Here is a 26,159-nt window from a genome sequence, read left to right on the forward strand (position 1 = left end):
AAAACGCGAAAGACAGTCGCTGTCCGTGACGTCATCGACGTATGTTTTGGCTTGCCAAGGCTAGGGAGGCGGGGCTTCAGCCCTATTTTCAAATTGCTCTTATGGCTCTCCGGCGCGTCGCATTGAAATATAATTTTGATATCTGTTTTTTCAAAGGTCAAATGAACGCAATTCAAGCGTTTTTTTCAAATGTAGAAGTGCCCCATCTTCCCTTTAAACAATAACCTAAACAAAATTTACAAGTGGTGCAGCGATTGGCAAATGACATTGAATGAAAACAAATGTGTGTGTATGACTATTTCACGTAAGAAACTCCGCCTTGACTTCAATTATGAGTTATCTGGTCACAAACTAAACAAGGTAACAACCTTCAAATATCTAGGCGTCATTTTTTCTTCTGAACTTAAATGGGACCTTCACATTGATTACATCGTAAAGAGAGCCGACAGGAAGTTATGGTTTCTGAAACGAACCTTGCCGGGTGCACCGCCTTCTACAAAATTGCTTGCTTATAAAACTTTAATCCGACCAATTCTTGAATATGCCAGCGTCGTTTGGGACCCCTTCACACAAAAGAACGTAAACAAACTAGAGATGATTCAGAGATAAGCTCTTAGGTTTATCTTTAACAAATTCGGAAGAAAGAACTCACCATCAAAATTAATGCTTCAAACGGATTTAACACCGCTGTCATCCAGAAGAAAGATAGCCCGGTTAAAAATGCTTTATCTAATCGTGAATGGAGCCATAAGAATACCTCGAGATAAATATATCGCTTTTTCCCAAAGGACCAACACTCGATTCACACACCCGAAAACAATTATTGAATGTCACTCTCGGGTAGATGCGTTTAAGTACTCTTTTTTTCCGCGTACTGTATCCGATTGGAACAAACTACCTCGAGATATAGTCAATTGTGAGTGTGTTTCCTCGTTTCTTGAGCAACTGTTATCAACTGTATAAATATGATTTTCTTTTTGCAATCGGCGCCTCGCTGTCAAAGGCGTTCCACTGTTAAAACTCTTGTGTCATATTTGCTACTGTCTGCAAGATAATATTTTATGTAATTGTTCATGTACTGCTATGTGTGTACTTGCCGACACACTGCTGTCAATTGTAGCTCAGAGTTTCTTTCGCGGCATTCTGGTGGCGGGGACCTACACTTACATTGCAAGCATCTTGTATAGTGCTTCATTCTTGTGCCACTCCTATTATAATCCATGTATTGGAATAATAGTATTGATAAATAAATAAAAATAAAAAATTACGGATGGCTTGCAAGTTTGTACTTGTTTGCCGAATAGGCTGTCTAATAAACTCCTAGGAGATTTCAAAACAATCCCGTATGTCCGTTTACCTGCCTTTTTTGCAAATACCGGGGCGCATAAATTTTTAAGGGTTTCCTTGATGTATTAAATAGGTGTATGAATCGGGTGTATAAAGTGGTGGGACGGTGCACCTTTTAATCGGGTGCACCTGTGTTCCTTTCGAATTCAGTGGGTGTAGAAAGAGGTGTAACAGCGCACCATTGAACGGGGTTCTCCTGTGTTCCCTTTGATGGCAGTAGGTGTAGAAAGGAAGGTAATTGTACACTATTGAGCAGTGTGCATCTGTGTTTCCTTTGAGTGAGGCGGGTTTATGAAGCGGTGCAATAATACACCTTCGAATAGGGTGCATCTGTGTTTCCTTTCATATCATTGGGTGTAGAAAGAGCTGTAGCCGTACACCATTGAATGGGGTGCACCTGTGTTCCCTTCCAGTGAGATTTGTGTAGAAAAAGGTGTACATGTGCACCACACCGACGAGTGTACACATACTCTCATCTTCGAGGTGTACAAATATTCCCCCAAAAGGTGGACAAGCACTTGCACCCCTATGGGTGTACATTACATGTACACCCATAGGGGTGCTATGGGTGTACATTACAGCCATTACACCCTTTTTTTTAAGTGTAGCAGCCGTGTGGCGCGTCGAACGACGGGAGGCGAGTCTCGGTGAGTGAGGGGGTGAGCGTACTGCTCGTGCAAGCAGCGTGTATCAGCAGTTCCGTAACTGAGCTAATCTAATAACGTTGAGCTACATCTACATAGCGTGCATTGCCGTTATATTATTTGCCATTATATACTACGTTCACCCTTAAGCTGAGACCGCAGCCATCCCCACAAGCACGAGAGCGCGAGGTCACTGCTTTGAAGCGTTTCCGCAGAACGAGCACTCGCGCAAGAAATGTACGTCTCAAAGCCAGGAGCCCGGTTTGACTCGCGCTTGTAGCTTTGGCTGCATTTTTAGCATAAAGGGATACTGAACCAAAGATTTTAGTGCCCACAATAAGTGGCGCACGTTCTTTTTGCACGAGCCAGCAGCCACCGGTGTGCGCGAGTACACGCAACGAAAATGACGTCAAAGACATCCATTCGCGCTTAAGAGGACAGCGAAATGCATGAGCTTGGGGCCGAAGGAGAATAAAAACAGGCTTTTCATCTCCACAAGTGAAAGCTACGTCCTTGTTACACCAATTATTCGCTTACCTTTTACACCAGACACCACTGTGCGGATGAAAAACTTGTCTTTAATCTCCTTTGGCCCGAAGCCCATACATTTCACTGTCATCTTAACCACGAATGAAGGTCTCTGACATTATTTTGGTTGCGTGTGCTCGCGCACACCGGCGGCTGCTGGCTCGTGGAAAGAACGTGCGCCACTTATTATGGACACTAAATTCCATGGTTCAGTATCATTTTTTAAGGGTGAACAGAGTAGTGGCCTTGGTGCTGAGCCTACAAAAATATGTATGGACGTCCTATGTCCATACTTTTGCCGTCCTGTTACCCCTTTGTTCATCCTATGGATTCCTGTAGACAGTTCTTAGACCGTCTATGTACCACTGGTTTGCCACAGAATGGAAACAACAACGCTATAGAGATCTTCGCGAAAGAAAAAGTTTTTCATTCCTTCCTATTTCCGTTCTATGGTCCTGGTGAGTCTATGAACATCCTATTGCCTCTCTATGGTGTGAGCTATATATTGGTACATTAATAAAGTGATGCCGGGTAGACGTTTTCTTTAGGTGTAGCGAGGTGTCCGAGCTACTGAGTTGTTAATTAAGTTCCGGTTATCAATATGTTACATTGATGTCTGGAGGCATATCCAACCTCAGGGTATATTCATTGTGGAGATGGAAGTGTTTAGTATGTGCCGGAATAATGTTTTTACTTTCTCAGTGGGAGGTAGATATATGTGGGTCGCTGCGGCCCCCGTAGATATTCGCAACTTCTACAACCCATAGGGGGCGCACTGGTGGCTACCAAAATAGCGGTCATCTGGATGATCGTCGTAAAACAGCGGTATACTAAACTGGGTCTGCGCGCGACGCGTAAGTAATTCTAGTTATGCTGTATACGCGCAGTACCAAAACATTACTTTATGTGTTTTTTTTTTCACGCCAGGAAAGTGTAGGCAAGCCATTTTATTATGAGGCCAGTCATCCAGGAGCTAGGGAGTGCGATTCTCACACCGCGGTACCACCATCGCTTAAAGTGGCTTCTCTATGGACCCCGTAGGGACTCCGTGCAGACCCTGTATGGCTTCTCTGCAGACTCCATAAGGAGCCCGTGTAGACCCTGTATGGCTTCCCTGTGGACCCTGTATGGCTTCCCTGTGAATCCCGTACGTACTCCCTATATAGACCTTGTATGGCTTCTTTGCAGACCCCTAAGGACCCTACACTCTTTAAAATGACTTTTACAGAGCACGTTTTTGCGTAAAAACAAATGGGAAAAAGCTCTTTTTGTAGAAAATTTTGTTGGAGATCAGTACAAAATGACAAGGGCATGATGTTTGCATACACTTTTAGCTTACAGGGTTTTTCGGCACAATTAATATTTTTGTTTTACAGCCATGCCTCACCGGCGACTTCAGATAGCGCGTCCCGACTTGGGTGCGTCCTAACTTCGGTTGCAATTCGCGGCGCGTCCACCTGGGAGACGGGGGTTGGCATCTCTGAAACCCCCCTTCTACCGTATATGTTTCGGCGCCAAAGTGGCCGATTAAAGCCAAAGCAGAACAGTCAAATGCTGTCGAATATCGATAGTCCCAAACTAGCACACGCGGCCGTGTAGTTATCCGAGTGGCTGCTGCGGGTGGAATGGTGGCGTTGCGATCGCAATTAGTTCGGTTTTCAAGTACAGATCGGTGCCGCTTTTTCAGAGAAAGCTCGTTAGCGTTTCCGAACTGACTTGCTCTAGAAACGTTGGTCGGTGCGGACCCTGTAGCAGACCCCCTGCAGACTGAGTGGCTTCTCTGCGGATCCTGTAGGGACTCCCTGTAGACCTTGTATGGCTTTTCTGCAGACCCCATGGGGACCCTGTGTAGACCTTGTATGGCTTCCCTGTGGACTCCCTAGGGACTTCTTGTAGACTTCGTATGGGTATTCTGCAGGCGCCCTATAGACACCGTAAAGACCTTGTGTAGACACCCTATAGAGTCCCTATGGACTCTATATGGCGTCTTACCATAGAGAGAGTATAGGATGACCACACAACGTCCATAGAATAGGACGTCCATAGAACGTCCGTTGGCCAATATTCTATAGGGCAGCCATTGGACGACTTCACGGAGGCAACAGAGGTTGTGGTCGGCCTATAGACGCCTTTTGTTCTGCCTATGGACGCTGCTCTATAGAACGTCCTAGAAGTGTCCATACATATTTTTGTAAGGGCGCGCGCCTGCTTTCTGCAGACCAATCTCGCCAGCTAGTTTGAGTACGCCACCGCTGCCGCCATGCATTGTGGAAGCCGTAGTCAGTGTGCACGTGCGACAACCCTTCTGCAGGTCTGCACGAGCAGAGCACGATGCGGCATGAGCTGTCTCGTGAACTGGCGTCTGCATCCTATGAACTACAGTTATGGCGGCGACACGCATGCGTGGAACGCTTAGTGAGATCGGTCTATTCGTTAATCTCGGTAAAAACCAGTAGATACTACCTTCAGCATGATGCTATGGCGTCACGTGCAAGTAAAATACTGCAACGTGAAAAAAAAAAAGCTTGTGCTGCTTACCAGGGTAGAAAGCGATTAAGATGAGGGAGGACGAAACAGCCTGGTCCGCCAACGCCTTTTGTACTGCCACCTTGGTGCCGCTGGACCTCAGAACGCGATCCAGGTAGCGGTACCAGAAGTGCAGGAAAGGCGCCGAGACGCTGGTGCCGAACACCGCGTAGCGTAGGAGCAGGTTCCAGTCGTACTCCTTGGGAGATTCGTCGCCACCGTAGCGGATCAGGATGGTCTGCTGCGAGAACTCGGCGCAGACGTAAAGGGCCGGAAATGAAACCATGTTCGCCAGGAGCGGTCGCTGCTTGAAGACGTCGAGGCATCGTCGAATGAGGGACGCGATCGTGCTCATTTCGAACGTGCGCGGTGGTCCCGCTTCGTTGACGGGTGTCGTGGCGGAGCGTCGGATGTGGTGTGCGTCAAAGTCGAAGAGCGTTGCGATGGATAATGAGGCGTAGGACTGAGAAAAAGAACGGAGCTGCGTGCAGAACAGATGACCTCAGAGTAAGTCAGAGGCCGCCAACAGAAACCGTGGGTGTTGTTATGTTGGCGATCTTTTCAGTGATTGGGATGCCGCTTTTTTGTGGGCTTCTCTAAAACGTTGTACGATAATAATAATAATAATAATAATAATAATAATAATAATAATAATAATAATAATAATAATAATAATAATAATAATAATAATAATAATAATTATTATTATTATTATTATTATTATTATTATTATTATTATTTGCATACAGAAATGTGATCCTGGGTGGCGTGCAGGGCTGTGCAGAAAGGTTAAAACCCGCACGCGAGTGCGTCTGTCGGCCCGCCACGCGGGATTGGAATTGAAAAAAAAGAAAAAAAGTAGGAATATGACGAGAAAAAGAAAATACAAATTTGTACGCAAGGCCATAACCCAGGATGTTTTAAAAGAAAAAGGAGGGTGAAATGTTGAGTGTAAGGTTACTCCCACATATATCTATACGAACACACACACGCACAAACACACACACACACACGCACACACACACACGCACACACTCACACACACACACTTACAAACTATACCACTGTTATGACGCCTGCTGCTGTAGATGATTTGAGAACAAGCGACACATTGCCACAGTTTCGGTTCGCTCCTCGGGAAGTGGCGAACGTATCGTGAGTGGGGCCGTGTTTAAGTCCTCGATGCCGGCCAAGATCGGCGAGGAACCGTGGCGTTTGGTACGCGCTAAAATAAGTTCAGGCTGCCCCGATCTCTTGCTACACTCTAAAAAAAAAAGGTGTCAAGGGAGAGTAAGTGCCCTAACTTACTCTCCTTTAACTCTATCTGCATGGAAGTTACTCTTTCCCGACCGCTTCTTTCGATGATACTCTAACTTAACCCTCCCTCGACCTCGAGAGTAACTGTAACGAGAGTTAGTTTCTCCTCGCGATATCACGGGCTGTCGATAGATGGCGCCGCTATGGGTTCGGCGCAAGTTCGACGCTGTTCGGCGCAGGTATTTTTTTTCGTTTTCTCGGGGAAACCTTTTTTTTTCCTATCCGCTTTTCTTTTTTTCTTTTTTTTTTCTTCTTCTTTTTTCTCTTTTTTTTTTTTGGGGGGGGGGGGGGGGAGATGGGCAAGGATGTTTTAATAAATGAGTTGGTACAGCCTGCCTTGACGGGTTTATATTTCAGTATTTATTAACTTAATTATTACCTGCGCCAGGAAGATCATTGGAGCGGTGGACACTCCTTTATCCAAGCAATAGGCAATTAATGCTTTTGCTACACAGATATATTAAACAATAAACATATAGATCAGTGTGTAAACGGGTGTATGAGCGGATGCTGACGCGCGTGTGCGATTATGTTTCGTTACATAAGTGCCTAGGGTTGTTATGTAGCCCAGGGATGTTTTTGGGGCATTGTTATATTTTTGGGGGGTCGTTTCAAGTTACTGCTGAGCCCGACCTCACTGATCGTAGGAACAGGTATATGTATAAAAAAAGTATTTTTTCCACATTCGCATTAAAAGCAAGCAAAGAGGAAAACCTCCCTCCGCGACAGAAGAGGTCGGCTTCGCGCGGTCTATTGCATACGCCACGTGACGACCATTTCATAAAGCGTCGCCCTAAACACGGCGTTCGTTTCGAAGCCATGTATAGGTTCAAAAAACCTATACATGGCGGCAAGCCAGGTTTATGGTACGTGACACTAGGGGCTCCCTTATTTTCACCGCCGTGGAGAAAATAAACGACGGAGCCAGAGCGTTTGGAAAAGTTGTTAGCGATGATTTCCAAACTTGTTATGCGGTCTTTGTTTTGAGTCATTAGATAAACTTGGCTTGACTACTACCTTTTTTTTTCAATATTTACATTTTACTTTCCGAAGCGCGGGAGTCGATTAGTCTTCTGCTCTGTTCAAGAAAAGCTCTGGGGGGTTAAACCTTTAACTCTGCACAGTTGGCTACATCCTTTAACTGTTTTAACCTCGCTCTCCGAAGCTCCCTTGACAGGATGGTTTTCGATATAAGGGAACATTCAAGATCGCTGCTCTTTTCCGCTGTTCATCAAACAGTTCCTAATGTACAGCGGAAGCACCGTGTAGCATTCCGGATATCGATATTTGTGGTACGGATCTCACTGGCTTTAAATATATATACATTAGTGTGTATTACAGAAGTCTTATTTCGCTGTCCAACAGAGCCACATTTAAACTGCCATTGACGGGTTCACCTTACGTTCAGTTGGTTCTACACAGCAAGCGATAGCTCAATTATTTTGGGAAGAACGTAGACTGCTCTATGTCGCCCTACGATATGTTAAAAAGTATGCTAAGCTTCTTAGGTTCGATGCCCCCGAGGTACGAAACACGGGCGACAGAAGCTCAGTTAAAATGAATGAGCGAAAATGTCTGTTCTGTAAGTAGTGGTAGCTTCCTCCATCTAGCATGGCCTTTGAAAAAGCCTGTGTCTAGAGTGCCGTGGTACTCTTGCCAAGCGTTCAAGTGTCCACGTCCGATGGCACTCTAAGCACGCATTGGAGTGCCGTCCGAATGCCCTAAATGGGTTGTACAGAAGACGTGGGTCAGCGCGTCCCGAGAAGCAGAGCCTGCCGCATCCGTGAGCTAAAGAAATCCGATTCACAAAAAATTTTTCACCATCGAAGTGCTTCGGAAGTAAGGGAAGTGTCGCAAGCGGAAATTTAGAGGACCCAGAGGAAATTAGAGAGTAAATAAATTTAGAGGAATTTAGAGGACCCAGAGGAAATTAGAGAGTAAATAAATTTAGAGGAATTTAGAGGACCCAGAGGAAATTAGAGAGTAAATAAATTTAGAGGAATTTAGAAGATAAATAAATCTGTATTTTAGAGACAGCCAAATTTACTTATAAGCTTGGTCTTGGTACCAATCCTGCCAGCTGAAAGTCATGATGTGGAAAGATTGTGAACTTTAATTTGGTCTCCTGTGTTTGTTAGTTACCGAATCGACAACAAACCAGCACCGACCAACCAGCTCTTTTACGACGCAAATATTTTCACGAAAAAACTTTAAAAAAAACTTCGGAAAAACAAATAAATAAACACAAAAAAGATAGTGTGGAATGGGCATGCTGCGGACACTAAAGCTCGTTAATATTTTTTTCTTATTTTTTTTGTTTTGTTTTTTTGTTTGTATGGAGCATTAGTGCAAGCTGGGTGCAAGGTGCGCAAGGAACGAGCGAGGCGCCCGTTGAGTCCGGATTCCCTGGATTACCGCCTTCGGAAGCACACGCTGTCCTCAGTTGCCACACAAAGCCTTTAGTCATGGATCGGGGACTTTATCCCCCGTAAGCTGACAGCGCGGTGGAAACTGCGTGCTTGTTAGACCGTTTGACTGTCAGTCTCGCACCACGTGATCACCCCTTCTCCGCATACACACGCGAGGCGAGCGAAATCAAGCGATAGGAGTCAGGCCACTGAATGGTTGGCTAACGCTTAGCTTCACCGCATTGTCAACTTAGAGATGAACGAAATAAGAGCTCACCTCTACAATCAATTTCCGGCCTGTTATCGCCTGACATCACTTTCTGCGCGCGAAACCTCCAACCTTGAAAGCAACAAGATCGTTTTGCCCACGAGCAAGCTTCCCGGAACTTTAGAACGGATGCCTTGCGAACGATGGGGCCTAGGAAGAGTAGCGCTGCCATAATTTTTTTTTTTATTCTGTTTTTGATTTTACGAACGGTTTAGGAATATATGACCGAATACCGTTTTGGCATCTCCACAGAGCTTAGATTTAGTGACACTATGAATGTGTCATTGATAGTAGGTATTCCATGCGCAATTATGCATAAATATATAGGACAACGATAATTTATTTGTTATGTTTGTGAACACGGAAAATACATAAATGAATGAATTAATATATTTATAAAATTATCTGTTTCACATTTTTTCTCAAGAAGGTCTTTCTCGCGCGCTTCATGGGTAACAACACAATCATTTAAGTACTGACGTGTGCACTTATACGGCAGATTTTTTTTTTTTTTTTTATACAGAAGAACGTTACGTTAATTTACCTTAATTACTTTTCTCGATTAAATTTTCCCTATAATAAGGGACGTGCTTAAATGCATATGTGCTTCTGTGCAACCCTGCTGTCATTGCTGCCAAAAAAAAAAAAAAAAAGCAAACATCTTTTTGATAGGACAGGTCAGGAGTGCTTTTATATTATAAATTTGAAATAAACAGCCGTGCCAAAATCACCGGTGCATTTCCAATGAGAGGGGCCGCCATCCCGTGCTCGCCTGGCGTATAAATGATCAGTGACTCGTCATTCGTAATCTATAGATAGTATTTCGGATGAAAACATTATTTCAAAGCAAATGAGGGCGAAATTACAGTTGATGTGCCATAGTGAATCGTTAATTAAACAAGAGTCCCACCTACACCAAATCTATGACGTCGCGCTTAGGCGATGGTACAGCCTGTTGAACGGAGCATGGCCGAACGCTTCACACTTCGGAAAATGGGTACATGCAGCGCGTCGTACGCGGAGCTCTTGTGTGCAAACGCGTGCTTGTTTACACGCAATGAGTTGGTGTACACTCGATTCAAAGGTCAAACTGTTCGTGAGAGATTATTCGGCGTGAACTCGGTCCGCCTTTCAAGATTTGCGACACTGGTTCACGCTGTACATGAGACACGAGTAGCTAGTGCAGCACGACCGCTAACCTGAGGTCGTTAACGTGCATCACGCGCTATACTTAGTTTCACCTCCGAATGAACCGCAGATGCTGTTTCAGTGCTTGTGCACCCGCGAGCGCTCGTGTGCCCGCCGAGGCGTCATCCAAAACAATTAGCTCGCGCTTTTAGCACGTGTGACCAACAATGGTCCATGCTGAGTTGAGACGAAGTATTCCTGGTGTTCATAGCGCGTTCTGTAGAATGAGCTTGCGCTCCTCGTGCTCCTAGCTCCAACCAGTCAGCGACACGCGCGGGCTAGCGCGAAATCCTCCCTTTGAAACAGAAATTTCTAGCGCAAGCGGTCATTCCGCGAAAACACCTCTGAAGGCTGCACTTTCGTGCCGGTAGCCTTTGCTGTTTAAGGACAAGCCTCGGGCACGTGCAGCATTCGCGCGGAAATATATTTTGGTGTTGTAGTAGTATTTTGAAGTGCAGGAGAAAAGCTTGAAGCCACCCGCATCTATTTCACGAGCAGAGTGCTCGCGAAAGTAGCGTAAGCACTATTAACGTAAGCTACCACTTTTAGAAACAGATTGTAATTGTTTGAATAATCTTCTATTTATTCTTTTTTCCCATAAAATTGATTCGTGATTGGAGTGATCTCCGAGAATACCGGTCACCAGTGATACCTGTATAGTGCCATACATTTGAGTGCTGTGCTCCTGATGCATCGTGTTCCTTTTTATTATTCCTGTTCTTTTTTTTTTTTTGTTTTTTTTTTTTTTGCAATTTGACAATTGGACTTTTATGTAGTCGGACGCTGTGTTTCTCTATCGGTGACAATTTGATAGTTTATGTACGAAATTAATCCCTAAATAATCTCTGCACACTGTAGGCAATTTTATAAATAAATAGAACAAATAAATATCCGTGGGAAGGGTGCGCTAATAACTGAATGAATAATTTTCGATTAGTCTTTCAAAGGTTGGTATTTTACGGCAGTTAATCATTCAAATATTAAGCTGAGATCTGTTTTTGTAGTGAAGGCAAGTGGAACCGTTCGCGGGTTTTAGAGGTTCGAAGAGCTATCGCTGTAAAATGGTAAACACTCTCCAATGTACTTTTTTTTTTTTTTTTCGGACATGTTGGTTTGAATATATTTACTGTGGCGGATGCTTTCAACGCGTGAGCTCTTGTTTAGTGGGGGCATTCCTTCAGTAGTGCACCCGCTCGATCTCTCTTGCCTCGGTATTACGAATATCAAATGATTATTAACCCCTCCAACTAGCAATCCGGAAAATGGGTTTTATCGACGTGTCTCATTCGCTATGGCAATCGGTTTGTTGGATGATGCTTCATCGATAAAATCGTCTCGTCGGCACTGCGCTGTCCCATCGACGGTTTCATCAAAACGAGCGCTGTGTCGTTTCACAACGTAGCTTGCTTTGCGATAGCATTTATGGGCGAGCCCTGCGCACTTTAAGCGTCCGTAACGGTCCGCCGGTCGGTCGTCTGTAACCATACAACAGATTGGAGCCACCACGTAACCACAGTGGAAATAGCGCTCAATACAATAGTCACAAGGTCACGTGACTATAATCCATGCGGGCGATGTAAACATCGTCACTGGTGAATCCATGAATCCCGAACAAGAGCTCTGCCGGACAAAAGCTTTTCGATGACCCGCGCGAAACCTCAGCACTTTTTTTCCAGAGACTCGGATAAAAGTACATCATTTTATGACAACACGTGAGCAAAGGATTAATGAAGAATTTCTTTTATTTCATTGCCGATCTTGATATGAGGACCGTATGTTTGTTTCTGGGGACCGAAAGCTACGTTCAGAAATGTCTCGATATGGGCTCATCGGGGCCGCCAAATGGGGCTGCCGATGTCCGCGTCAATGCCTCGCCATGCATGGGACCTTTCGCTCCAGATTATTAAGTTGACTCTATGACCCCGAGAGAAAAGCTTCGTACCCTAACTACGGGTTTATGGACTTCATTTCGTGTCCAGTGAAGAACCCCGTTGCGATTGACGGGACATGAACATATTCTGAAACGTGGTTATACAAGGACGGCTCTATGACTTTACGGCACAACTGCTGCCACAATAACACGCCGAATGCCTCCAACATGGCACCACCAAGGCACTGATAGCAGACGATAACGTTGTTTTTGATTTAGAGTTTAGCCGGAAATAACGTCAGCTGCAAAACGCAAAAAAAAAAAAAAAAAAAAAGCGAGCACAAAGAAGCACGAGTGCACACTCGGAGCGCTACTGGCTACTGAATTTTATTTGGAAAACACGAACATATGTACACACATTATTATACCTCACCCCAAATGAATCTGAATTTCTTATTTGCTGAAACGAGCGACGACGCACTGATGCAACCGTCATCCTTCTTTACACTGATTTTGAATGAAAAGGTTTACTCCGACTTAACATAACAAATTAATAACAAAAGGTACAGACGTTTCGCCACCTATGCAGGTGGCATCTTCAGTATACACTGACAGACGTTTCGCCACCTATGCAGGTGGCATCTTCAGTATACACTGACACGTGTCAGTGTATGCTGAAGATGCCACCTGCATAGGTGGCGAAACGTCTGTACCTTTTGTTATTAATCTTTTATGTTAAGTCGGAGTAAACCTTTTCAATCATGAATTCACCCGGCTTTTGGAACATTTTTGCACTGATTTTGAATGCCTCGAAAATTCTCCCCTCTGTTTTCGGTACCTACTTGCCCAAAATAGATATTTTATCTAGCAAAAAAAAAAAAAAAATCATACGAACGCTTATCAGAGTGGACTGCCAAGTTGCACAAGGGAGACCGCTTTACAGAAAGTTCATGCCCTGTGTACGATCTGGTGGAGCACGAAAGCACCCGATGTCAAAAGCCCGTGTCAAATGCCTCACGACTGACACCCCACCCTTTAGCCCCGCCTTTAAAAAGCTAGCTTGATCAGAAGCCCATGACGCGAATCCCCAGATCATATGGCCGGGTTCTCACCGTGATGGCGAAGCATTCTGCTTTTAATTAAGAGACAGCAAGTGTGCACGCGAGCGTGTGTAACGTAATCATGCCGTCATTTGTAGACCTTCAACATATTAGGTTAAGTCATGGAACAATGATGCTACACCTGTACGATCGCCCACATGTGGTTGGTATTTTAGTCTACAGATCTGGTGCAATCCACTTGCCTGCGTGCATTTTTTTTTTTTTTTATGCGCATGTTTTGTTGTTTTGTTTATGTTGAGGCATAACTTAGTTAGCCTCGCTGGTGCTCCGAGGCAACGGGAAGTGGCTGACGATTTTCTTAAAAATCATATTGCCTCTTTTTTTTTTTTTCGTTGGGAGACATTTGATTTATTATTCTCGTTTTAATCTTGACATTAGGGTTCAAGCTGAGTTCGGAGCGTCGTGTCTGCCAGACTCTTTTTGTCTTCTTGCTCTTGAGCTGTCATGTTTAAGCAATCTCTATCACATTGGTTTTTTGGATACCGGGCAAGCAAATACCAACAGAGACAAACGACAGAATTCGAGCGCCCTTCCCCCCCACGGGGGGGGGGGGGGGGGGAGGCGCACGCACCGACGGCCTCGAAACGGAATGCTTACAAGGTCGCTCGGCCTGGTGCAAGAACTCGTTCTTTCCCTGGGAAAGGGCGAGAGAGGGTGATGAGAGAACAGTGCCCCTCCCGTTTTCCCCACACTGCCCCCCACACCCATCACCAATCTCTTCTAATCTCTTCTTTGTAAGCGAAGAGGACTCGTCCTTGAAGGAGGACTCCCTTCATTTTTAAGCTGACAGTGTCGAGCGAGCTAAGCGCCCACCGGACCAGTTATCACCTGCCTCGCTCTCTGCGCCTGGTTACAAGAGGGAGCGTGATCACGTGGTTAAAGACAGACGTGCGATTAGTTCACCGGGCACCCCTTAGCTTCCTCTACACTTTCAGCTTAGGAGTGACGGAGCCCAGCAAGCAAATCACACACACTAAAAAAAAAAAAAAGAGAAAAAGAAAAAAAAAAAAAAGAAGAAGAGAAGAAAGCGTTCAGAGGCGCGCGCGCCAAAACGCCGTCGAGGCGAGATCTCTTTGCTTTGGGGCATTTCGCCATCGGAGCGGCGGAGGGAGGCCCACCCGAAAGCCGGCGCACTCAGCTCGCGGACGAAGACGTCTGTCACGTGATGTTTACTGGCCGGCGGGCCGCACCGTCGGCACCCCTGCCTAAGCACGCCGACGGCAGCTCTTCCATGACTTCGTTGCCGCGACCACTTGTCACCATTCAACCGCACTTAAAAGGTAAGTAGCTCATTTTCGCATGCGCCTTGAGAGATAATCGAAGTGCAGAAGGAATGAAAGATGCGTAACTTAACGCGATAGCGCGTGTTGTGTCAGAAAACGCGCTCCACCTTGTTGCTTCCGCTTTCCCCACTCAGTCGCACGAGGTCAACGCTTCCTCGCATCAGACTCGACTCGATTGACGTGTGCAGGACAAGGGCTCATTGCCATGGGAGTTTGGTTTGCTCTGGATTCTTTCGAACACTTCCTGTTCGTACCTTTTCGCTTTCCGGCGCCGTAAGAAGAACAGAAGAGGTCAAAAACACTGAACCGCGCTCGTTGAATAATTATAATGGGCGCTCCCGCGTGCTGAAATTTAAGAGAGCATGTCATCTTTTCTTTTGTCTAAATATATATATATATATATATAAAGTTCTTGTCTTAGGCAGTGTTGTGTTCGTTTCACATCGCGCATCCCCGCTCCGCGAATGCGGCCACCAGACGGTCATGTTATATGTCGAAAAATTGCCTTTCTGGAGCGTTCCGGAGGCTGGCGGCAGCGTGCTGAAGTTACGTGTTTTACTCGTTCGTCAGTATTCGCCGAAAAAGTTATTTAAAACCCTGTGTAAGCCGTGCGACTTCCCGTTGAGAACACGTCAAAAGATTTCGGAAGCGCAGTGCCGTAGGAAAAAGGCGCAACTCGTCGAAATCAATTTTACCGCGGCGTGATCAAAGCTTCCTTGGCACGCCGAAGCGCTGCGTCTCTCTGCCTTCGCGCGCTTGGATACCGATCAAGAATCGGTGCCGCGGCAAAGTTTTGAAGGTGTGTCGCGCGTGGATGTTTTTGTATCATAAATCGGGCACGGAGTTCTGGGTCGTCCAGCTGTTCCGGCAAGTTGATTTGAATAAAGGGGAAAACAGTATGGACGGTTGCTCTTACGCACTATTAACCATGGCTATTAACCATGTTCCATATCTGCTCTAATGGATCACATGGCAGCGCAAATAGAGCAACGCTGTGGAGCAAGTTTGGTTTTCGAAGGCAAAACTACAAGACAGCGAGAATTAAAATTTGTGAAGCGCGACCCACGCGGTCGTGTGCAGTCCCTTGGCCAATCACAATTAGGTGAGTCGCGCTGAAACGTCAAGTGCAATAAAGTAGGTTTATAATGATTCAGCACTAATCAGTGATGAGGAGCTATCGTGCACAATATTCTGTAAACCGTCTAACGACGAAAAAAAAGACGTACTGAGTGCGACTCAGTTTGTGCGAACAAGTGATCGCTGGTTTTTCCAGTTTTTCTCTTTGAAACCAAGGGATGTCATCCAAGTTGTTATTGCTACGGAAAGAGCTCATATAATGTAAGCAAAAACATTTCGTGCTCGCTAATACTAATTGGAAGTAAAATGTGCCGATGTCGTGTTCGCGCTAACAGTATCATGATGTGTACTTTCCCCTCCTCGTTCGTTGCCACTGGCCACTGGATCAAGCTCTTTCTGGACCGCGAGTGCTGGACGTTACAAATACAGGGTGTCACAAAAGAAAATTTACACTGTCTTTTTTACTGCAAAACTAAACTAGGCATCGCCGAACGCTCATTCTCCGCCCAAAGGCAGAGCTTGAGGTCACAACCAGATGCCAAAGTTTCAGCCTGATTTGATAACTTAATCAAAAGTTATAAGTGATTTTCTGAAAATTTCAATGGAAAAATGGAGCCCATTTTTGCCCGTTTTCGGTTTCTGGTGCCATAGAGCCCCATGTGTTTGAAAACTCTGTCGGCAACCATTTTCCCAATGAAATTTTCAGAAAATCACTTATAACTTTTGATTAATTTATCGGATCGGGCTGAAACTTTGGCATCTGGTTGTGACCTCTAGCTCTACCTTTAGGCGGAGAATGAGCGTTCGACGATGCCTAGTTCATTTTTGCAGTAAAAAAGACAGTGTAAATTTTCTTTTGTGACACCCTGTACAGTCGTCGGGGTAAAGTAAAACGCTGCCCCAGAAGCACATATATGGCTTCACGCACATTGTACTTGCAAAACACATTTACACGTTGATTCTTTATTGTCATCCGAGCACGCGAAGGCACAGAGACGCAGTGCTTTTGTGGGCCAGGGAAGCTTTGATCACGCGACTAGACCGGTGAAACCTGCTTTCGACAAGTTGTGCCTTTTTCCTGTGGCACTCTGCTGCCGTAAAAATTTCCACGTTTTCTCAATGGCAAGTTTCACGGCTTACACAGGGTTTTAAAAAACTTGTTTGGCAAATGACGACAAACAAGTAGAAAACATGTCTTCAGCTCGCTGCCGCCAGCCTCCGCCACGTTCCAAAAACAATTTTTCAATGTGCAAGATGGTTGTTCGGTGGCCGCACTCGCGCTGCAGCGAGCAAGCGGGGATGCGTGATCCGGAAATTGTCATAGGACCGGTGGTTCGTTCATTTCGCGGTAGGCCTAGCGGGCGAACGACGACCGTGCTCGCATAACGTACCGCAGGATGGCGCCACCGACATCATTAGATGCTGGCTGGAAGCAGACGATGACGTGCCACCTGCTTTGGCCCCTATGATTTATTAAATACTTTCAGCGAATATGATGTGTTACCGCTCAATAATAAATAGGACTGAGGTACACAAACCACTTCTGTCCCACGGTGAGCTGAGCGAGCACTCTGCCATAGACGGAAACAATTTTGTTCTTTTATGAAATTAAGGAACCCCAAGTTACTCGCTTATATTTCCCTACGTAAAAGCAACTATTAAAATATGTGCTCGAGCGAAAAGTAGCCACTTTCCGAGAAAAGTGTTCAACTTTTACTTTCCCTTTATAGTTGCTTCCCTTTGGCTGGAACAATTATTGATGCCTTGCATGGGAGGAAGTGAGGTGTCAATCATTGTTTCAGTGGCCCCAATTACTTGAGGAACACTCGTATGATTCTTCCTCGCTATATTTGCATTTTAAAGAGATGCTGAACCGAAATCTGGATTCCACAAAACACGGCGGCAAAAGCGTGCAACGGGATGCTACAAACACCAAAACATCGCCCATATAGCGATATCTCGACCATATTTTTTAAAAAAAGGAGGCGCATGTGACAGATATGTTGACGTCTTGTTTCTTTGAGAAGAGTCGAGAAGGAGAGGGAATGGTCTTGCGTCTTCCTCGCCTCGTCGCCTTGTTAGGGCGAAGCGAAGTGAGGAGAAAACCAGATACGTTGACTCCACGGGCGTCCACTCGAAATATCTCCTTACGAGTAGTGTTGTAGGGATTGTAGCGTCCCATCTACAGCTCCTGCATCGTTTTCTGAAATCCAAATTTCGGTTCACCATCCCTTTAAGGAAAAGTGCATGTTGTGACGTGTAGTTTATTCGCTCTGTTAAAATAGTTTTATTGCCCTGCAGTTGTCGAAGACTGAACTGATTTAGTAAATGGATCGAGATTTAAAGGCATTTTGCGTTTTTACTTTCTATCCCCTTCTATTACAACACTTCCAACAACAATCGTTTTGCTGCTAATATTTGTCTGTATTATAATCACAGTTAAAATAGTTTTTATGGCACTTTGAGGAACTGCGGGGTTTTCTATAGTACTTGCATCGCTTTTTACAAGGTGATGAACGAGAATCACTTGCTCCAAAAGCTGAAATCGGAGGGGTGGGGGACATGCTACCACAGCCATGATGGAGCACTCACACATATTTTTGTTGCAGTCTATACTTCTGAGCATCGCCAGCAATGACGGGCCCATGTGCTGGACAGACCATGGGACGCCACTGAACCGATCATTCTCGAGCCAACCACGGGAAAACAGCGGCTCCCAGAACCCGTCCTGGTGGATTTCAAGTTAGGAGCCTGCCAACATTGGTCGTCAGCTGCAATGCCTCTACAAAAGCCGCTATCCCATGCCAGTCATTCGGGGCACACTACCACAGCCGTGATGGAGCACTCGAACATCTTTTTGCTGCAGGTTGGTTATTTGAAAACTTCAGCTTGCTGTCATTTTAGCAACTAATGTCTGCTAGTGGTATTGTGGCCCAGTGATTGCCAAATTTAACACAGCTCTCTCTAAGTTTTCTGACTATTAGGTTGTAAATTTTTTTTTTGATTGTACAGTTAATGACAACTAGTTACTTTCCAAACAAAAGCTGCTAGAATTTATTCTTGCCTTTGTTCTATGTGTTCGTATTTGGTTAGACAGTACTAAACCCCGGTACAAGGAAGATTTTGAAAACTAGGGCAACAGAAAGAAAAGACTATTTCAGGTAGCCAAAAACTCGAATTTTGAGGCAGCCTGGACCAAATATAACTCTTGGGCCAAACTCTGTATCGAACGTATGCATTTCTTCGAAGACAAATTTTAGAACTGACCTGCCTTTAATATTAAAGAATAACGAAAAAACGTTTTGGAAACTTATTTTCCCATATCAGTCATTCCGTTCAATACTCTTGATGAACAATGATGGCAGTGTTATTTCGGACGCTGAATGTCCTACGGTTTTTAACAATTGCTTTTAGTCTACTTTTACTGATGGAGATAGTTCCTTCTTACCTTTTGTACCAGATGTCGATTTTAGGTATATGGACCCTATTTCTATTACACCGTCTGAAATTGCGATATTAATCATAACCTCAAAATTTTCAGCTCGGCTGGTGTCGACTCAGTTAATACAAAAATTCTAAGAAAATACCAAGGGTGTATGTAACCAGTGAAATATTGGCACAAAAAATAGGTGACTAGGCGAAGTAAAAGTGAACGTTTAATGGGGCAAACTTTGCCCAAATTAAAGGGAAATAACAGCACGTCGGAGGTGTCGAGTGTCTTCAATACAACAGGGTCTAGCACAAGCTATAGCTGATTGCATAAGACCACGCGGGGCTTCTTTTATAGCACTCTCCTTTCTAGAACATTCTGTTCTAGAATTAACCACGGCCTTCTCAAATTTTCTAGAAGCATCGTCTTAGGAGTAAATAAAAACATCTGCCGTCCCAGGATTCAAACCCGGGACCTCTGCATGACAGTCGGGCGCGGTGCCCACTGGGCTACCCCTAAGCACGCAGTAATATGCAGTCTACTTTTCCAGCATTCGTCCACTGGTTGCGTCCCATTTGAGTGGAAGGTTGGGAAGGTCGTTCCAATCTACAAAAGTGGCGACCGTCACTCTGTGGGAAACTACCGTCTTATATCATTAACCAGCGTTGTATGCAAGTTGTTAGAACTCTAAATATTTTCTCATGTAGTATCGCATCTGGAATCTACTAACAACTTTTTCTACCGAAATCAGTACAGGTTTCGTAAAAGATAATCATGCTAGAGGCAGTTGCTGGAGTTCACCCATGATATTCATGTTAATATGAACACTAACTCCCAAATATGATGCCATATTTTTTTATTACTCTAAGGCTTTTGATCATGTATCTCTCTGTCATTTAATATCAAAACTTTCCTCACTGAATCTTGATTCTCTCACTTTATCATGGATTCAAAGGAAGGACTACCCAGGATAAGTGCTGACTAACAACTGATTTTTCACTGGAATGTGTAGCTGGCACTATATTCGCTCAGGCATAGGGCGCACCATGGATTTTGCACTTCTTTCTTCTTCATTGCACACTCCACATGCTAACCAAGATCCAGAAAATGAATCTCACCGTTCGTTGGAGTCAGTGAAGGTTGGCTCACTCAAGATGGTCTGTTTTATTATGTAATAGGTTTCCTTCATTTCTCTACACACTCGGTTTTGGTGTTTAAATAATACAATGGTGTTGGAGAACTGCGGTTTGCACCCGCAATCTCGACAGTGCACCGCTAAATGCTAGTATGCGGTCCCTTGCAATGAGCTTTGGTGTTCTCAGAGTCCGATGTTCAGGCATCGCCCGGTCACCTAGGTATCCTGGTCGCCAGATAAAAATCAGAAACATTAAAAGATATATTTTTGTAATTATTAGAGCTTTAAATATTCTGAAAGGTTTTCTGTATGTCCAGTAACCTATGGTGCTGTCATGTAATGAATATTCTAACTTGCCTAATTTCTGTGTCCTGGCCCTTTCAAGCAATTTCATTTGAGTTTACAGCTTTCTCAAATCACACTGGCACCTGCAGTGCACTTGCGTGTAACTTATAGTTTGCAGGTATCGGGTGGTTTAGTTTGTCATTGCATTCTGTTCAGAACCTAAGCACATTCCACATTTTTTGTTTTTCTTTGTTTTCAAGGTTCTATAGTTGTTCATATAGACTTGATTGCTGTGCAAGTTACAAACATTGCCTTCCACTTGTAAGCTGGACGTAACCCACTAATTATTTTTCAAGAATAAAGATACAAACATGTTTTACTCAGTGCTGCATCTTGTGTGCACTTGCTTGAAATTTCTTACTAACACGGTGTTCAAACACCTATCTCTGGGAGGTGCACTTGGCAGTAACCTCTGAAATTAACTTGTGACAGCAGGCTTGAAGAAACTCAATGAATGTGGAAATATTTTGAAAAGTATTTTTCAAACTTGCCTTGTTAAAATGGTTTCATAGCATAAGTCACAAGTTGGTTTCACTGTTTAGTGCCTGGCAGAATGAATCTGAGTTACCTGCACTGCGATTATGTATAACTCATAGTTTGCAGAAATCGGGAGGTTTAGTTTGTCATTGCATTCTGTTCAGAACCTAATCACATTCCACTTTTTTTTCCAGGATCTGTAGTTCTTCATATGGACTTCATTGCTCTGAAAATCAGAGATTGCCTTCTACATGAAAGCTGGAAATGGCCCACTAATTATTTCTTAAGAAAAAAAGGTATGAGCATGTTTTACCTAGTACTGTATCTTGTGTGCACTTGCTTCAAATTTCTAACAGTGTTTAGGCACCTGCTAACTGCTGGGATGCGCAGCTGGCGTTAACTCCTGAAAGTAACTTGGCCTCACAACCTAATCACATTTCATGGGCACTAGATATTTAATTTGAATTGTTCTCGCATCAAAACTTAGTTGGCGTGTTGTCCGTAACTTGCGGCGGCAGAAAGCTGCAACTTTTAATCACTGAGCTGCACGTCATGCGTGACAACGGGAATCATTCAGACATTACAAATTAGCTGCCGTGAATCATTCAGACACTAAAAATTAGCTGCCGTGAATCATTCAGACATTAAAAATTAGCTGCCGTGTTGTCCACACGTTGCAGCAACGGCTAGAGCCTGTTGAGCTGCTAGCTGCAATGATCTAATAAAACGGACGTCTCGGGGAACAATAATTATATAAGTAAAATGCTCTATTTATTGTTCACTGAGACGTCCATTTTGTTAAGTCACTGCAGCTAGCAGTTCAATAGGCTCTGGCCGTTGCTGCAAGGTGCGAGCTACACGCCAGCTAATTTAAACGATTCTCCTCGTCGTGCGTCACGTGCAACTCTGTGATTGAGAGTTGTGGTTTTTCGCCGTCGCAAGTTACGAACAACATGTCAGCTAATTTTTGATGCCGGAACAATTCACGTATTCGTGCATCATGTGCAGTACAGTGACAGTTATAGTTTTCTGCCATGCTTCTACGGGTCAAGTTACGGGGAAAACCGCAGGGCCTCATTACTTTCATGCACGTAATACATAGTTAAAGCTGTGACCGTTAGGGAAGACAACGGTAATTGTACCGGCATCAAAAATTAGGTGGCAATTTTTATTAATTTGTCGGATTTTTTTTTTACAGTGAATGTACTTTTTTGTCAGGATTCCATGAGCTTGGATTGTGTCTAACTCTGGACCAGGAATTTCCAACGAGTCTAGCGTGTAATCCACGGCACAAGGCCCTGTAAAGCGCTATTTGTGAGTGCTTTTTATTCTAATAGTCTGTGAGAGGCGTTATGATTGGTTATTTTTGTATTCGAAGTCATGTTTATTTCATTTTTGCTGTTAAAATATGGCTGTCTTCTTGGTGGTAGATGTGTGCTGTAGTAAAGTCCTCCCAGTAGGTCCAAAGCCGAATGCCACAGAGCGTTGAGTTAGTCCTTATTTGCCAAGATTCGGCATGTTGGGTGCGAGTGGAGTGTCAGTTACGTCACTGCAATATTTGAATATCTTTGCCAGTAATTGTCTTTACTCAACGAGTTCTTTTTATGTGACTGATTTATTTTAATTTCTTGATTCATTCAAATGTCATGTTCTGTTCAACTATCATGTTCTTTCGTATAACAGGGTATTTATTCAACTTAATTTAGTAGTACATTTGACACTGGTGAGCTGAAGAGGGAGGCCAGCGGTTTGATTTTTAACTTGTAAATAATATGGAGGCAATATGGGTACATTTATGACTACATATTTCTGTGCCGCAAATACCGTAAGCCTTAAAACATTTTTTTTTGTTTTCAAATCAACATACAAATATAGGCATGAACTTAAATGACAAGGTTGTAATTATCAGTTCTTAAAAACCCCTGAAAAGAAAAAAAAGCTTTTTTTTTAAGTCTGATTGTTAAAGAAAATTGAAGCGAAAAAATTTTAGAGAAATATTGATGGCGCGAGGTGCCTTGCAATTAAGTCAGTAGTCACCTCCTTTCAACTGCTTTTCTCTTGGCATTCGGGCAAGTGGAGGAGAGGTGGATCGGCTTCGCCTTCACGTTGAGGTGGAAAGAGCAAATGACCATGCTGCGATGTCATGGACTTGGCCCGCATAATTTCAGATCAATCTTTTGCCGTCAATATTGCTCTAAACTTTTCTTTTTTTCGCATAAAATTTATTTTTGACACGTGCGTACCAACCAAACTGCTTAAAAGAATTTTTTTTTTTTTTTCAGAGGCTCTTTAAGGTTAGATGAAAAGTTCAGGGTCACTATGATGTTGCGAGAGTAGGCCTAAGCAATTTATAGATTCACCTTCCTACTATTAAAAAAAAAGAAAAGAGCTCTGAATTCGACCTTGCAATGCATGTGCCTGCACCTGCATTCAGAGTGGTGCAACCAGTTCATTCACATGCAACGAGAAATTTAGAGGCCACATCTATTGTGCAGCTAGCTGCATGATGAAGTGGCACACATGAACAGCTTGCTGACTATCTAGTAGTGTTGGTTGTGGTGGGAGCTTAAGCATGCCACAATGCATTCTTTGTTTTGTCATGTGGCTCATTTATCAATTATTTTAACTCTTGCGAGCCAAAACCCGTGTGTTCTTGGGTTTGGCTACTTTTGTATATATATTTTTTTTCTCTAGAATTTGTGCATTTTAGTGTGTATAATTGTTTTTTTTAATTAAGGTTAAATGGTACTTTATAGCAAATTAGCTCCTTGTAGAGCTGAAATTACATTTAATTAATGGTCTCCCCAAACTGAGATGTTACATGCATTTGCTAGCTTTTTTGTGTAAAGTTGTAAAATAAACTCTATTATATTTGCAGTCAGCACCGAAACACAATAAATTGTTCAATCTAATTAATCTATAAAATTTTGACAATTCCACTTGGACAAATCCAGATGTTAAGAAATTGCATTCATCCTACCCTTCGGGAAAGTCTGTATAAATATAGAGTTATGTCTTTTGCCACTGTGGGCAGAGGCCAGCTGAATTGCTTCCGTTTGGAAGGTGGAGGGGTGATGTGCAGGGAAGCTAAACACTGTCCCCCTCTCCCATATTGTCTGCTATAATTGTTTCAAATGTCACGAAAAAAAGGGGGGGGGGGCAACTGCCCCCTCCCCTTGTACCCTGTACCCCCTGCCACTGGCAGCAGGTGCAAGGCATGTAGCCAGGATTTGGTTTCGGGGGGGCCCGCCCATGACAAAATGCTGTATGAGGGGGAGGGGGGAGAGGAGGTCCCAGCAAAATGGAAGATTTCGAGGGGGGCCCGGGCCCCACAGGCCTCCCCCTTGGCTACGTGCCTGGGGGGTGCTAACTTGGGGATGCCATAAATGAATGCAACCACTTACGGCTGCCATTGCATACAAAGGAGAAAATAGAGGGAGAGGGAGAGAGATGGTGGATTATCTTTCTCTTACGTGTTCATGTCAGAAGGGGTACTAATGGTTTTGGATGGTTAAGGCTGAGCGAGCTAGCCATGAGTGCTGCCTAAGTGTTCGGTTTGGACTCTTGTTCAATCGGCAAAAAAGCAAGTCCCAGCCAACTATTTAAGTATATCCTATAAATGGCTCCTGGGATTTTCGAAAATGGTCTATTGTTTTGCAAATGAGTGCGCTGGTATTAACTAAGGGCACTTAGCAAGCTGTTTACTTTTTCTAATATTGCTGACTTTACATTTATGCATTCATTCTTCACAGGAGGAGGGGCACGACGGATCGACCTGTCCAGTGATGCGCATTGATGAAGAGGACTCAAGTGCCATAACTCTGCTGGTGGAGGACCACTTCTTTGAGGTGACGGATATTGTGGCTGGTGCTGCGCTCGTTCTTGCGCTGCACTGGGTCCACGACATATCTTACCGTCAAAAAGCAAGCCGGTCACTAGCAGTGATTGGGCACTTCATTGGTTTGAAGTACAAGATAAAGTCCGTCTTGGCTTTGGTTCTGATATCAGAGTTAGAAACTTTTAGCCAGAGGGTATTTAGGTGCCAGTTTTGCTTTTTTTGCCATGTGTTGAAATTAAAGTCTTGGTTTATTAAGCTCTTTTCTACTGTTTTTATTCTTTCTATGCTGACTTTTCATGAAGACCTGTAGCCTCTGTACAGGGTCATGCTCTATGTGCCGTTCCAGATTTCCTATGCAACCATCTTGTGAACATGTACATAGCCGCTTTTAGATTTTAGGGCTACTGTTCTTTGCAAAAGAGTTGTACCTAGTTGTATGCCACAACTCCTGCAATAAGGCCAAAAGTATTCCACATTACAGTGAAATCAAGGGAGGTATTGACATTCATAAAATAATTGCAAAAAGAAAAGTACAGTGGTCGCACTTCAACTGGCTAGGAATGCCAATTGCCAGTAGAGTTTTTTTTTTTTCCCAGCAAACTTTTTATTAACAAAGAGCCAATTTTACACTTATGTTCTTTTAATTCTCTTTTCAGGCGTTTGTGTTACTTTTTACTGGGTTAAATTTCACCCATCAAAAACAACATATAACAGTATAATTGAGCAGAGTTTGTGTGACCCCTTCCTGGAGAGGGTGTTTAATTCTTTTATACAGAGTTTAGGCACCACTTCTAACGGGGGTGTACTTTACACAATTCTTTGTGGAGAGTAATTAACTCTATTAAAGAGTTAAGCACTCTTTGAAAAGGGGTCGCACAAACTGCACAAGTGTGCTGTTATTTGACATTAACTTTTGCTAGAGAGCATATTTAACTCTTCAGTACAAAGTGTAGGCAACACTTCTAATGGAGTTGTATTTACTCTCCTCAAAATGGTCATCACAACTGTTCCTAGAGAGCATGCTTAATTCTTTAATACGGAGTTTAAGCAACACTTCTAAAGGAGTTGTAGTTACTCTGCACAAACAAGTGAAAGCAACTCCTGGAGAGTTTTTTTAACTCTTTACTACAGAGTTTAGACAACACTTTTAATGGAGTTCTCGTAACTCTACACAAAAAAGTGAAATCAACTCTTCAGGGAGAGTATGTTTAACTCGAATACAGAGTTTAGGCCACACTTCTAATGGAGTTGTAGTTACTCTACACGATGGAGTGAAGGTAACTCTTCCTGGTGAGTTTGCGTAACTCTTGAATACAGAGTTAAGGCAACACTCTAATAGAGTTGAAGTTACTCTACA

General features: G+C 43.8%; 1 protein-coding gene and 1 long non-coding RNA gene across 2 annotated transcripts; one reads left to right on the forward strand and one right to left on the reverse strand.

Moving 5' to 3' along the window:
* Positions 1-4,995: 4,995 nt before the first annotated feature.
* LOC121838532 (PXMP2/4 family protein 4-like) lies at positions 4,996-5,400 on the reverse strand. Its single transcript, XM_042294834.1, has one exon. It carries the CDS (start codon positions 5,398-5,400, stop codon positions 4,996-4,998), a length of 405 nt encoding a protein of 134 aa, XP_042150768.1.
* A 15,814-nt stretch (positions 5,401-21,214) lies between these two features.
* Positions 21,215-24,769, forward strand: LOC120848167. Its single transcript, XR_005717595.3, has 3 exons — positions 21,215-21,260; positions 22,183-22,278; positions 24,717-24,769. It is a non-coding gene; the product is annotated as an uncharacterized LOC120848167 (long non-coding RNA).
* Positions 24,770-26,159: the final 1,390 nt, after the last annotated feature.

Source organism: Ixodes scapularis, unplaced genomic scaffold (genome assembly GCF_016920785.2).
Source record: "Ixodes scapularis isolate PalLabHiFi unplaced genomic scaffold, ASM1692078v2 PGA_scaffold6__148_contigs__length_123643588, whole genome shotgun sequence".
NCBI lineage: Eukaryota > Metazoa > Arthropoda > Arachnida > Ixodida > Ixodidae > Ixodes > Ixodes scapularis.